Raw genomic sequence first — 15969 nt, forward strand, 5'->3', positions numbered from 1 at the left:
TTATATGAGTGAGCTAGCCGTGGGGCCGTGGAAGTGACGTCATTGCAGTGGGGCGGAAACAGGAGGAAGGAGCGCTGTATCGCTTTCCAGTCTCGCCTTTCAGTGAGGCTTGACTTCAAGCTGTGGCATCTGATTATCTCTTTAATAATCTCAAATTAATCTGGGTTTGAATAAATGAGATATGTGCATGTGATAAGGGTTTGAAGCAAAAACGGTGAAGCATCATTACCTCATCAAAATTTTATGCTGAGGTTAGTGTCACCGTTGATACACTGAAAAGGATGTTATTGTTAATGGTTGTTTAAAAAAGCGCCGAGGCATGTAAATAGAAATAAAATATCAAACTTGGCAAGAAAGAAATCACTGGTTAATTAATTATTTTCACATAAGTAATGACACATTGCAAAATACCGGAATGCTTACTAAATTATGAAACAACCAATGGTAAAGCAACAGGTATAATAACCATGTGAGAAAATGCACATGATAACAGAAATAATGAAGGAAATAACCACAGATATCCTCACAAAATGTTACAAAATACTTAAACTTATTCTGAAAATTTAAAAAAAGCGCAGTCTGGGTGAAAAACCCTTAGTTTTCATTAATTACAAGTAATGGATTGTGCTATATTAATTCATATGATCTTTTCTTTCTTCTAAAATTGAAAAGCCAATGTTTGCACTAAAGCAAATTCTACCTAATTGTGGGTTGCTGGTCACAGGGACATTTGTGGAGAGAGGTTCATATGGATTCATGTTCCATGGCGTATGAAATCATAGTGTACATAAAACAATCCATTTTGTTAAAAGAAAGAAGGATCCCTTTGTGGAAACTTTAAAAACTTCAAGATTTTCTGCAGTTCTGCTTTAATTCAACTTAGCATCTTAAATGATACAAATCAAAGCAGGACCACTTTTTGTGTCATAGCGTGGTGTTTTGGATCTATAAAGTCTACGTTTTGACACTTAGTGCTAAATGTGCCTCGGGAAGAAAGAAAGAGTGCGACACATGGTGGCCAGATAGTAGATCTGTCTTGAATGAGTCACCATTTATAATTAATCTTTTAAAGTATGACCTTCTGCCGGGGATTTGGCTCAGTGGTTCCGCTGTTGACTCTCAAGCGCAAGGACCCGAATTCGATCCCCAGTACCAAAAAAACAAACAAAAAAAAAGTATGACCTTGACCTTGTTTTAAAAATGTCTGTAGATAAAATTCTAATACAATAGAGATGTCATATTACAAAGTTTCTAACTCAATAAAATGCTACAGCAAAGCATTTATTTCATGCAATACTTAATGAACTAATAGGGATTTAATTTATATTCAACTTTAGGTACTTATAGTTAGTATGGTTATTTTTATTATTAGAATAAAATAATGATGAATGTTTCATATCAGGCCTCATGATAATGGTATTACATGTGTTTTGAAAAATACCCTTTAAAAACCCAACAAAGGTGTTGTGTGAAGTTGCTGTAAATTTCTCATAGTTACATAGCTAGCAATAAGTTATGAACCCAAATAGTCTAAGATCAGAATCTATTCTTGGGGTCATTAAATTTTATATGATATAGTGCAATTAAATTTTATAAGGTTTCTTGTTATAAATCTATGTTTATAACTTATTGAAAGAATGTTTCAGATCACAAATATATATGACTGGTAAACTCCACATGATTGCTGATATGTTCTAATTGAGCTTCATAATTTAAACATTGGCCACAGTCTTATTAATATGTCTTGACTACTGAGTAAATCTTAAGATTTTACTAGCATATAGCATAAGAATGGTACGTTTGTATATTTTGACTCTCTAGATCAGTGACATGCGGTGGGAAATTGCTTATTCTCAATTCATGTACATGAACTACATCTTTAATGGTTATTACTTAATATACTTTTTTGTTTAATATTCTCATTTCTTATAAAGTTAAGACTAAGGGAAACATTCCTAGATTTTGTGTAATTAGAATATAGGACAGTTTCAGATTTGAGAAAAGTAAAATATGAATGGAAAATAAAAGGAGTCATTTTAAGTCATATTAAAATTACAGAAAAAATATTTGGCTCAAACACAAATATGCCTAATGTTTTTGAAAGGATCATTATAGTAAACCTCTTTTACATTCACTCCTACCCTCTAGTAAGTGTGTGTGTGTGTGTGTGTGTGTGTGAGAAAAACACAGGAAGGAAGGGAGGAACAAAGGGATGAATAAAAGTGGTACAGTGCTTATTTTAGTTCTTGAAATTTTGATTGTTGCTTATTCTAGTTATTGAGAATTTTATTGGAGATATAAATAGTCAAGTACATAAAACTAATTAGGAGTTTTAAATTTCCTGTTAAGGTACCTTCTAATGTGAATTCAATGTAGAATAAAATTAGGTTCATATTGACTGCCACTTGGCCTTTATAAAAGATGTAATATACTCTAAAATGAAAACAAATTTCAATTTTAAGGGAGTAGCATGGAAAGTGAAAAAGAGGACAAATTTGTCATCATTCATTTACTCAACAAATATGTTTGACTCTTTTGCATGTAGTGGGCTCTGTGCTGTTAGGAATTATTATTAGCTATTAATTATTATTAACTAGTAGAGTTATTTCTTAACAAATGTTTTCTAAAGAGATAATGTTCAAATATATTCTCTATATATATTATATAGTGCTAAATTTAAAAGATCAATTCATATTATGATCTTTCACAGGGAACATTTTCCTAGTTATATGCATTTATATTTCTAAAAAAGGGAAGAAACAAATTATGAGGTTTAGCCTCAATATATTACAAGAATGCCAACTCGCTGTAAGTTCTTTTAGTAATCATTACCATATTTTACAGAATTAACTCTCTTCACAATTGGATGACAGAAGCATTATGATATAAGTCTTGTTTATGGACGTGATGCTCCATTTTTAATAATTTATCATGCAAAGGTTTTAAAATATTTAGAAGTTCCTAAGAATATTTTATGTATAAATTTCAATGCTATGTCTCCTGCATTTGCCTTGCTGTTATATTAATTACTTCACTTAATAGTGGTTGTCAAAAAATTGGATTGTGTGATATATGCAATTAAAAACTGCATTGCTCTTTACGTTCATGCTGTACATGTAAGTGACCCCATGGGTCTCCCAAAGTGAGCCTTTAACATTGCAGAATTTTTACTGCGCATCTGTTGCTGGCGCCTAGCCTCCCACCCACACAGGCTAGGACTAAGTGAAGTTTGTGTTAGTGCAATAAAGCACATAAAGATGGAAGTCGGAACAGGAAAAGACAGTTACCTTACTAGTGTCACTGCAAAAATAGTTTCACCAGAAGTGCGTGAGCACATTTGCTAAGTAGGATGTGAGATTCGAAGATCTTAAAAGTAGCATCATCAGTGGTATTTCTTACATGTCTTTCGTGTTATACGTTCCAGATGGGCTTTGTACAGCTGAATGAGGACTTCATATTTATTGAGCCACTCAAGGAGACGGTGGCCATAACAGGGCACCCACACCGTGTGTACAGGCGGAAAAGATCTGTGCAGGAAAAAGTCACAGCGGAGTCAGCTCATCACAACCATTATTGTGGTGTCATTTCAGGTAATGCTTCTGAAAGCACTCAGTGAAGCGTGCAGTGTGAAATGAATCCTTTACAAACTGCTCCCTTGCCCTTGACTCTCTTAATCCCTTTGTTTCTTTCTCTCTGACTTCCTGCCCCCTCTTAGGTCAACTAGCTTTATTTATTTGTAATGTGCAATCTCATTTAGTAGTAGCAATTATAAATGTCCATTTTATTTTTTAAATTTAATGTGTTAATTAATCAGTACTTGGGCTCGAACTCAGGACCTCATGCTTGCCAGAAGGGTGCTGTGCCACTGAGCTAAATCCCTGGCCCTAAATCTCCATTTTAGAATTATATTTTAGTTTTCTATGATGCATTAGATTTAATATCATAACAGGGAAACTCAAAAGGACTTCAGAGAGTACCATACAGCATGCCCCAAAGCTATCTTGAATTGTGAAGTGTCCCTTATGGGATACTTTTCACTTCACTGGAATAGAAATGACACCAGGAGAATTCCAGATCTTCTGAAATTGAATACTATGAGTTCATAGCCTTATTTTAGTCCTCCTCAAAGAGAACATCATAGGTATCTCTTTACTTTGACTAGGACCATCCTCTTTAAAAAAAAAAAATTCTAAAATCATATTGGAATTTAAAATTAGCAGCAGAATAGGAAGAAAAATAACAACTTATTCCTTTTTAAATTTTATTTTCAGCACATGAATCCCATAAATCTAGAAGTTTTTGGAGACTCATTCCTTTTTTTTTAAATTGAGTTTATTGGTACATTTTAGGTATACAGTACAGTTACATTCATTATTGGGATCTTGTACCTCTACATGACAGGTCTTGGTTCTCATTTTTTCCCCTTGTCCCTGCCCTCCCTTCACCCCCCCTGCCCTCCCCATTTACAAATATTTTATTTCCATTTTTTCATTTTCTCATATTTTTTTCCTCTCCCTTATTACCTTTCCCCTACCCTTCCCACTTCCCCTACGCCTTTAGCCCTTTTCTTCCTATGTCACATTGTCAGTTATACCATTAGGATCTTAGGTACTATTATAGTTTTTCACACCACAGAAACTATTCGGTATTTATACATGTGTGACTTATTTATTTCACTCAGAGACTCATTCTTAACCAGCAAATCCTCTTCTCTTTTTTGTCTTATAGTTCTTCAGAAAAAATAAATAAAGATGACTTTTTTTGTGCTTTCTTATAGCCTTCATTCAGAAATAAGTGGCATTTGTAAGAATGCTAAATAAAATGATTTTTTAAAAACATAAGTAGAACCTTCAAGTTAGAACAAATGATTGTGAAACAAATTGTAAGTTTCCCTAGGAAATTATTTTGGTATCTAATCTATACATCTTGGTGAGCATTCTCTGATATGGGAAAATGTTTCCAGTTGCAAAATGAAGAAATATGAATTTAATGAAGAATTTTCAGTGTAATAACTTTAAACTTCTGCCTGGATTGGAAGTTAGGCATCGATATAGTGCCAAGGTATTAATCTAAAATTAATTATGGCTTCGCAGAGAGGTTAGGTGTGTGAATTGTGACGATGTCATTTGCAGAGATTGTAGAGTGTTTATATCACCGATTATGAGGGTGTCAGTGGCAGAAAATATTGTAATATGTTTCTGTTTCACATATAGTTATCTCAGAATAACTATGAATTGTATTTTCTTTTGTGGAAAGTCATGTAATCAGTCAATATAAGAATCATTTCACAAGTAGTAAGTGGGTCTATCTCCATTCATACTATTCAATGTATACAATCAAACAACTTCAACTAAGACACATCCTGCTCCTTTTAAGAATTTGAATGCAAATGAGGGAGACAGTTGAAAAAATGTTGTAGCAGGTGAGAGAGAAAGCAAGCAAAAAAGCAAGCAAGCAAGCAAAGCTTTTGTATTGTGAAACTGTAAAAACAACAGCAACAACTTGGGCGTCATCCATTTTAGGAGATTGCTTTGCATGAGTTATAGTGAAAATCTGTAGTCTTTCTTTACCCTTTGACTCAGTAAGTTCCAGCTGTTCTAATTACTCATCTGCATGATGACACAAAGCAGTGTTTGTTGTAGAAAATTCTCAGTTTTAAGAAGGGAATAAAACAATTACATGACTCATATTTGTCAAATATTGTTTATAACATTATATATATCAGAAATAAAGATGTACTCATGCATAACTATTACATATTTATGTTGGCCTGCTGGATCAGAGATTTGCATGCAAACAGTACCCCTGCTATCACCAATTTCAGTGATTTACTGAGCTTACTATTTTCAGATTATGGGGTCAGCATGTATCGATTATTTTAAAGTTAGCAAATCATGACGCATGATACTTACCTCGTAATTGATGTGTTCAACTCCTGTTTTTCCCTTCTGACTTTAGGCCTATGTATTAACATGTTAATAATATGACTTAAATGTTGATAATTGACTGTACCCCCTTTCTAAAACAGACTTATGAAGCTTACATGACTTGAACTTGGTTTTTGTGCTATTCCTATTCTTTATTTTAATAATATATATATAAATTTTTCCCAACAGGGACCTTCCTAATTTAGGCTATGTCATAATCTTTTACTAAAAGATAATTTAGAGGAAAAGAGATAATTTAGAGGATGTTGAAAGTCAGAGAGACCTCAGGTTTAAGGCCCCACTTTAAGCTCACTCCAGCCGGGTAATCTTGTGTAGTTCCCTTATAGTTTTAAACCTTAGCTTTTTTGGCAACATAAACATGACCAATCACCTCACAGGGATGTATAGCTAAAATGACTTCTTGAGAAGTGAACTGCTAAATCAGAAATCATACTGTAGAGTGATAAGTGCAATAACAGACTCAACAAAACTTACCAAGTTTTGTTGAAAAGGGAGCGGAGTATACTGGTGAAGACTGGACTTGGTTCAGACTGCCTGTGTTCACATCTGTATGCTACCACTTCCTAACTGTGTGAGCTTCGGAAACTTACTTTTGCTCTTACAAAGAACAAAAAATCCATTTACAACATACAAAATGAAGATAAGTGATACGTGAACCTCAAGGCTATCTTTAGAATTAAATGTGACTGTATGTGAAAGTGAAAAATGAATATGATTTTTGAGCATATGTTGTTAAGATATTAATGAGGCAAAGGCTAGTCTGCCAGAGGGACAAAATGTGCAAAAGTCTAAGGTCATGAGAAAGCAGCAGCCAGGGGAGCTGAAGCCAAGTGTTTGAACTTGGTAAGATTCAGCCCCGGAAAAGTAGCCAGGGACTGGATAAAGATAAGACTTGTGTGCCTCGCAAGTGACATCAATTTGTATTGCTTAACACTTTAGTATAAACTTAAGAATATGTCTAAGACTCAGTATGGAAAAGAAATTATTTGATCAAACTGTACATCAAGGTCTGTGCAACATAGAGAGGTCATCGCTATTCTTATAGCTGATTTAACTGTCCCTCTACTGAATTAGTTCGCACCCTCAATCTGTAACTGCCATGGAGACTATTGTCAGGAGGGTATTACGGAGGACACAAATTAATCACTGGGCAATACATATTTTAAAATTTCTCCTCTAATTCAACGTATGCAGTAGTAACTGATGATTTTTATACACTCATCTGAATCTGAAGATTCGGTGTGAAGAACGCACTAAGCAGAATTGTAGAAGATGAAAACATAAAAAATATAATGAAAAAAACAATTTTGGGGGGCAGGCAAGAGTGCTCAAACTAAGGAGCACCTTTATTTTTTTCCATGACGTTTATTGGTAATGTCTTCCTAAAAAATGGAGAAGTTATTTCAGTATGCATGACTTTGACATGGAAGAGCTAATTTATATGAAGGAGTTCACCAAAAAGTTGAGGATCTTAAGAAACCTTGTATCTTCTGGATATTCAATTCAGATGTTATATGTAAATCAGGATACAGGAACTCAGCAGATAGGAGACAAAACAACAGATATTAACTGGAGCAATAAGAGAAGCATACTTGTAAATCTCTCTCACGTGTTATACCATTCTTGAGACAGTTTAAAGACCCCTCTTTTTATAAACTCTCCCCCTTGGTCTCTATTGTGGTTCTTTTATTTTTCTTAGATCTTTGTCCTCACTACGGGTATACCTTCTTCCATATTTACAGCCTTCGTATATAGGCTCTTTTCAGGACATTCATCTTATCTTTTTATTTTTCCGTTCATATATTTCTTCAGGATGATGTGACTCCAATCTATGGGTCACCTTCACACTGTTTAGTTCTGAAATCCAAGTTCATTTCAAACTCTCTCTTGACTCCAGGTAAGTAGCAACTGCTACTCTAATGTCTGTCAAGCATCTCAGACTTAATCAGTTTGAAGCTGATCATACTGATAAAGGTGTTTATTTTGGCAGTCTAAAAGTCGGCATGTAGGAAAGTGCTTGATGGTAACGTGTCACCCACTTTTGAGGTTCTGATGATTACAATTTAGTAGATATATGCTGCCTCCTTTTTGTAGTTGAAATATATTTACTTTTTTAAGATTAGAAAGCTAGCAATTAACAACCTCTGTTAACAGCAGCTTCCCTAAAATCTAAGGATGAAAAAATGACAAAGAGAAATTAAGAGAGAAAATGTCCATATAGAAAGAATGCCACTTTCTGGTCACTGGTTGCACTCATATTAATCTCATCTGTTTGATAGACAGATGCTGTGAGATGTTGTCATTTCTCGTATATAGCAAGCATGTTCTTTGTAGTAGTTAGGATTGCTAATTTTATTTCTAGGTCAGTGATGAATCCATCTGGAAAGGTACCAATAAAAATAGGGAAGACGCTAACACAATATGAGACTAGATTTGTGTCATATATATATATATCTGTATATTTATTTATATATTCCTTATGATCAACTTACCAGATGTCTATCCTGCCAAGATGAATTTCTTAGTATATATGAGAATATTCCCTTTAAATATTTACCATAAATTTATATTCTAAGATACTGATACACATCTGCAGGTAGAAGTGATATCACAATTAGAAGAACTACATAACTAGAAAAAGTACAAAATTAAATTTTAAATGTCATTCACTTCAAGATTCTAGCAAAATGAACTTCTTTTTCTTCCTGAAAGATCTTTGGTACTATCTTCTGGTACCATGCCTAGATCTACAAAGTTTACTTTCAACTATAGTGATTCTGTTTCATATGACTACATAATTATTATTTCCACTGCTTTTTTTTACATGTTATGATGCTTATTCTCAATGAAAATGAATCTTTGCTTTTATTATCAAAAGTTCACTCAATGGCCTCTGCTGTGTGATATTTAGGCAAAGCTTGGTTTACTAAATAGATTTTTTCAATTTGTGTTATTGCTGGGAAAACTGCAAGGAATAATTATGTGGCTAGCTGAGAACAGGAAAGTTTCAAGCAATGGGGATGAAGCCAGTTCATATTAGATCTCAGAGTTGACCCAGCTTGGTTATAAAATCAGTCTTGGAAGGGAATCAGTAGGTCAAGAATCTAGGAGATGATTATTCTTATAATCACACTTACACACACACACACACACACACACACACACACATTAGAAGGTAAAGAAGAGTGGTGTAGGTGATGGATAGGATACGAGAGACAAGCTGAAGCCAATGGCTCTGGGAAACTTATCAGAAACCAAGAAGATGAACTATAACTATGACAATACATATCCCGAAATTCAAAACAAAGTTGGACACATCCAAGGAGACACAAATGTCTCTGTCCACACTCTCAGAGGCGACACTGAAATTACAGCAAAGAATTTTATAAGATGTTGGTCAACAAGTACACGAAGTTTGGGAGAGGAGATGATGGCAGTGTAGAGACATCGACAGATTTTGTGTAAATATCAAGGGGAGGAACCTGTGATCAGTGTTTTTTCAATGAATTTTGGAGGTGATTGAACAACTGTAGAAATGTATTAAAGCTAAGTTATGCACTTAAATGGCTGCATATTATCCTATGTGAATGACATTTCAATACAGATGCCAGAATCATAAAATTATAAATATATCCTTGAAGTAACACATGCATATAAGAAGTTGTACAAATGATTTGCCTACCAGCTGAATTATCTCACAATGAACAAATTCGTGAGCTACCATAGAAATTAAAGCATAAGAAAGCATAAGCAAAGGAAAGCATAAGCACCAGATATCTTCCTTGTGCCCAGTCCTATCCATTAATTTCTACTGCCTTAACAAAGTCACTATTCTGATTTGTAACATTGTGTTTTCAGTTTTCAAGGTATCTTTCTTAATTGCCTTCTTTTCAGTATTATTTGTAAGGTTCATTCATATTTTTCACATTGCAGCAATTAGTTACTTTTTGTAGTATACTATATATCATTCCATTCCATTTCATTATGTATAAAGGCCAAAATTTATTTTCCTTCACACAATTGGTAGGACCATTGAAACCATTTAGAATACTGGATTTCTGACTGGATATTGTGGCATATGTTTGTAATTCCAGCTACTCATAGGGCAGAGGCAGGAGGATCATAAATTTGAGGCTTGCCTGGCCAACTTAGTGAGACCTCTCCCAAAGCATAGATTTTAAAGAGGGTTGAGGATGTATCTCAGTGGTAGAGCACTTGCCTAGCAAGTGTCAGGTCCTGGGTACAATCTCCAGTATGGTTAAAAAATTAGTGCTGCTGTAATAACTTGTACGCATAACTAGTATGAATTTGTGATAGGTATGTATTTTCAATCTTTACTCATTGGACATGCAAATATTCAACTCTAGTAGAACCTGCCATCTAGGTTTTTGATGTATTTATGACAATTTAAACTCCTAACATATATGTGTATGGGATGTCTAGTTGGCCCAGCATCATTATAGCTTTCTTGTAGTCTCTTTCTTTTTAGTCATTGAAGACATTTTAATTCATTTAATTTATGGTGATTTTAATTTCCTTGAAGACAACTGTAATTGAGCACTTTCTCATATACCAGTTAGCCATTTAGATATCTTTTGTGAGAAATGGCTGTTATATGCCATTGATTTAGAGTAGCTGTTTATTCTTTTATTCTGGAAAAGTACTGGAAATGTATTCTTGTATTTGGATGCACGCTTTTCCTTCTGACAGTGGCATGGCTTTTTAAACCAAGGTGTTTAATTTTTGTGTAATGACATTGATGTTTTGTTCATGATAGCTGTGTTTATTTGACTGTTTGAAGAATCTTTATCATCCTGAGGTGTAACTTTCATGTTCTCTCAATGGAAGGTAGGGCCCAAGTCCTTGGTAGCCCAGGCATAGTGGTTCAGGAGTTTGGGCATCTGCCTGACACCAGAATGTGTGGGGCAGTCACTGCAGGTGCTTCTTGTGAGTAGACCTTTATTTTGTTAACTGTGCCAGAAAGTAAACAATCATATCTTTTATTGATTGATTTATTTTGTTAATCGGGAGCTGTATTCTAGACATTTCACTTTGGTGATCTTGTAATTACAAACTATCAACAACTCCAGACAGCAGAAAGTATTAATTTTACTTGAAGAAACTGGGGCTGACTGGGTGATGTTAGTTTCCTCAAAGGAAGAGCTAATAAGTGGCAAAAGTCCTATCGACTTGATGTAAAGTTTGTACTGCAAAGCCAAGTGCCCTTTGAGTCCCATTCGTGCAGAAACTTACTTAGTTTTTCTCATTGTTGTGAGTTATTAATGCTATCACCTTTACTAAGATGAAATTCACTTTTCTGTTGCAGGTAAAGGAAGAATTAGGTCTAAAAAAGTAACAGAAAGTGGAAGAGGGAAACGGTATTTATACAAATTACCTCAAGAATACCACATAGAGACTGTAGTGGTTGCAGACCCAGCAATGGTTTCCTATCATGGAGCAGATGCAGCCAGGAGATTCATTCTAACCATCTTAAATATGGTAGGCAAACTTTAAAGTGCCTTTGGAATTTTTTCAAGAAAACTCTAAGGAAGAAATGTGTGAGTATTTATAATGAAATTCTTTAAAAATTAATTCATTGCTATTCCTTTTATTTATTAACATCAGTACAAATACTGATTTGGCATCTTTATGTGTGCCAAACTGATCCATCTCCAGAGAAATATCAAAATAATAATTCATATGTTCTAGTAAAAAAGTAACCTTATTGTTAGTTTTGATGTGTCATAACGCTGTTATTTTTCTCTTTTTGCACCATATTTTCTTTCTATTTAAAAAAGGGCTTTTGTTGGTATCAGCAGAAGTTTCCATTTGTTTATATGAAGTTTTGCACCACAAACACCATAAATTAATTACGAGATGGTATAGAAATAAATATTGGTTATCCATTCAGCCCTGACATGGGTATGTAAAATTAAATGTCAGATGTGCTTTTGGTTGATTAAACAAACTTAATGGCTACTAGATAAAATTTTAACTAGCTGAATCATAGGTAGCTTAATTAATCAGTTGCAGAAACCTAGTTTGCATGTAGCATTTTAGGGATGCTTACTATCAAATTAATCCTCTGACCTAACTGCACATTATTTTGGGTAACCCTTCTTCAAGGATTAAGTTTGTAGTGAAAAAAGGTTAGTAGGACAGAATAAACAGAAAGAAAAGTCATGTTTCCACTTATTATTGTAATTTTCATGGAAAATAAGGTTAGAACCATTGAATCCGGAATAAATCTATCTCATTTTATTGTTTTTATTAACATTTAGCTGTTTTCCCAGGGGACAGAGTTTTCACACCTCCAACCCCTCTGTCTATATTTAGTTACATCCTGACCATTTCATTAGTGTTCCTCATCTAGCAGACTAACTTCAGCCTCTTCAACACAATAATGCCTCACAAAACCTGGGTTAGATGTGCCCATTATATATTCTCCAATATAAATTAAATAATTACTAGTCAAAAAATTTACAGTACAAATCGTCTTTCTTTCCAGCTTTAAAAAAATAAAATTTCTCAATTAAATTGAGACTTTCTTATGTTTGGCGTCTAAGAAAAATTAAGATGTTTTTCAGTTTTATTTTAGGATTTTTGTTTTTTATTTGTTTTTAGGTGTTTAACCTTTTCCAGCACAAGAGTCTTGGTGTGCAGGTCAACCTTCGTGTGATAAAGCTAATTCTGCTCCATGAAACTCCAGTAAGAATGTCTTGAGTTTTTATTCAATTAAGTGGGTGAGAAATTGTGTTTAAGAACTTTAAAGCAAAGAGAAAGTCAGGCATATGTTTTATTGACTTATCCAGAAATAGTCACTGAGTCACCTAGGGTATATATATAAAACTGAGTTTTAGTTTTGGGTAATACCTCAATTTTATTCAAAAAATGGAATGTTCTTAGTTTCCAAGGCTCCTGACAACAAACCTTAAGTTTCCAAAATGTAATTTTTAAAAAGTCATTTTAAATGACAGATTTATTCTATTACTTTACCACGTGCTTTTAAAATGTTTTCTTATCTGTAATTTATTTTTTAAAATTAATTTTATTGGTACATTTAAGGTATACAATGCAGTGACATTCATCATTGGAAATTTGCACCTTTACATAATCCATCTTAGTTCTTTTTTTATTTTTGAAGTGGAAAATAGTCTGTGGCATCATTTTGGCAAGCAACTTTACAGGCATTTCAGAAAGCCTTTGTTCTTAAATTGTAGAAATGATAAATTATTTACATCTAAGTAGTCCAGCTTTTAAATATTCCATTGTACCTTTATTCTTTCTCAGAGTAGTATTAAACAGATTTTGCAATATTGCACCTTCACAAAATTTTAAGATTTTTAGGTCAGGCTAAATCATAAATGCCTTCCAGATTCTAATTAATGTTATGGTCAGCAGTCTACCTTAGTAGTTGAGTTTTTAGTTTTATGAATTTAGAAGAATAATCTGCCTTGAAGTAAAATATCTTCTGTTGCAGTCAGATCTGTATATTGGGCACCATGGAGAAAAAATGCTAGAAAGTTTCTGTAAGTGGCAACATGAAGAATTTGGCAAAAAGAATGATATACACTTAGAAATGTCAACAAGCTGGGGAGAAGATATGACTTCAGTGGATGCCGCTATACTTATTACAAGGTAAATTTTCCCCCTTGAGTTAAATAACACTCTGAAATCAGTGACTGTGCTGTTAATCCTACTGATCCCTTAACATAATGCTTTCACTACAAATTTTGGGTCTCCCCAAATTTTGGCATAGCGATCTTAGTTATTTTCCCGAAGATAGAATAACTGATTTCTGAACAGCCAAATTTTGGGTAGTATATTGACAAACAATTGTATTTTAAAAATTTACTCATTTTTTGACATCCAACACCATCAACAATGGAAAATTAAAATACTCTCTTGATTTTGGTGGAGTATCAAAATTACAAAGCTACACCGTATGTTTTGCAGTCATCATCATATAAAATAAATAACTTAAATTTAGCCATTTTCTGGATCCAATAAAAAAATAGTTTCAGTTAAGTCTCTAGCTAATTTTGAGCTACTCTGTGAAGTTACTACTCACAAATATTTATACTACAACAGTAAGGACAATAGGTAAATATCACAAAATGAAACAAAGAACAGCAATATGAACTGTAAGTCGTACCCATATTAGTAATTATCCATGACTTTGTCTTGTTTAGAACTAATAACAAATGATAATTCATTTTATTCATCAAAGGTGTTAGCATTTCGTATCACAGAAAGCACAGTAACATACATAGTAACATAGTAATGATACTCAATAATTATTTTCTGAAATCTATTGAATTCATGGTAGTTTCTTGTTGGTTATATGAAAATCATCCTCATTATAAATAATTCATAAAGAAAAATCCTTCACACTACTGTACTTCCACTTCTGGCTAATTAGATATAACTGATATTTGACTTCTGCAATAAACAAACACAAAACTGGAAAATATTTACGGGATGCCACTTTTCATTCATTGGAAAAAAAAGTACAAGACTTTAGTCCCTGAATAAAGGGAAATTTATAGTTTAGTCCAACAGTTACTACAGCTTTTAGTATGGGGACAACTTCTTTGTTGGTGTGGCAAGCAGGAAGTAGTCGCCCAGTGCTCCTACTGAGGACACCAGTGGTAGGAGCCTAGAGCGTGAGAAGATGTGTGCAGATCATCAAGAGAGTTTGAATACACACGGAGACTGTTGCTGCTGTAGACTTCAGACTTGTAAAGCATTCGGTGAATTGAGCAGATTGAAGCCCCAGGAGTGGAGCAGTCCTATGAGAATATTGATATAAGTTGGCTTTTAAGGGAGCCCCAAATTGATGTGATTAGGAATGACCTGTACATCTAATCACACAATCTTTCCAAATCGACCTTGTCACTCCGGCAACTTCTTAAAGGAAAGCATACTATAGAAAAGATGCATGTTTTCAAGACATATTTTAACAACGCTATCAACAAGATAATTTAAATCAAAACTGTGAAAACAATAAAAATTTGCAATATGAGATAAAGGGATTAAATTTCAATTACTTGTTAAATTATTTGAAATGAAATTAGATCTTATTATCTTTCAGAAAAGATTTGATTCTTTACATTTTTATAAAAATTTTTATTAGTTTATTTAAAAAGTATTTTGTTGAAGAACATATTACTGCTATTATTGATTTCATTCTGCGGTTTTTCTATTCAAAATTCCCCAAAAAATCAAGAATCCCCTGAAGTCATTAAATATTTTATGTGATAAAATCTTAAAATCAGAATTCTTAACTCGTTGTTTTTCATTATTACCTCCTTTGTTGCTACCCGTTCCTAGCCATCCAATACAAGTATTTTTTTTTTTTAAAGTTAAGAAAATAGGGCCGGGGATTTAGCTCAGTGGTTCTGCCACCAGCCTCCCAAATGCAAGGTCCTGAGTTCAATCCCTGATACAAAAAAAAAGAGTATTTTGATATATTGAATATTTTAAAAATTGCAAAGTATGATATAATTAGGAACTGCTATTCACTTAGGAAACAGAGCATCATTCTTAGAACTAAAGGTCTCATCTTCTATGCTGTTTTACAATTCACATTTCCTCCCCAAAACCTATTCCAAATATTCATTTGTCCTTTAGTTCAGTATTCTCTAGGAAATATTATAAGCTAATTCTCTTCGCCCAAGCATATTCTGCTGTTCAAAGTGTACAATTATCTTTAAATATTCTCATTTTATAAAAATATTCTCATGGTAAAATTAAACTCTTTGCATTTATAATTAATTAGCTATTATCCAACTCTTACTTTAAGTTTCCTTTGCCTTGGAAGAGTAGGGGATTGATTCTGTTCATATAGTGATATATATATATATGTTTTTTTTCTCTTGTAAAGATATCTTCAAAGTCGTCTCATGTCATTCACTGTAGAAAACAGAATCACATACCCTTGAATGCATCCATGCCCTAATCCTCAGAACCCCATGAAAGTACCACCTTACTTGGCAGAAGTTGACAGTGCAGACTTAAT

At 33.6% G+C, this 15969-nt stretch overlaps 1 protein-coding gene across 1 annotated transcript in view; it reads left to right on the forward strand.

The window, feature by feature from the left end:
• Adamts19 (ADAM metallopeptidase with thrombospondin type 1 motif 19) overlaps nt 1-15969 on the forward strand; it is a gene marked incomplete at its 5' end in the record, with an annotated part of 210106 nt that overhangs the window by 38768 nt on the left and 155369 nt on the right. Inside the window, 4 exons of the mRNA XM_010627281.2 lie at nt 3425-3590; nt 11275-11447; nt 12573-12656; nt 13429-13586. Coding sequence (XP_010625583.1) covers nt 3425-3590; nt 11275-11447; nt 12573-12656; nt 13429-13586 — 581 coding nt within the window. The remainder of the gene's footprint in view (nt 1-3424; nt 3591-11274; nt 11448-12572; nt 12657-13428; nt 13587-15969) is intronic.

This window comes from Fukomys damarensis, unplaced genomic scaffold (assembly GCF_012274545.1).
Source record: "Fukomys damarensis isolate Sample0158 unplaced genomic scaffold, DMR_v1.0_HiC HiC_scaffold_3, whole genome shotgun sequence".
NCBI lineage: Eukaryota > Metazoa > Chordata > Mammalia > Rodentia > Bathyergidae > Fukomys > Fukomys damarensis.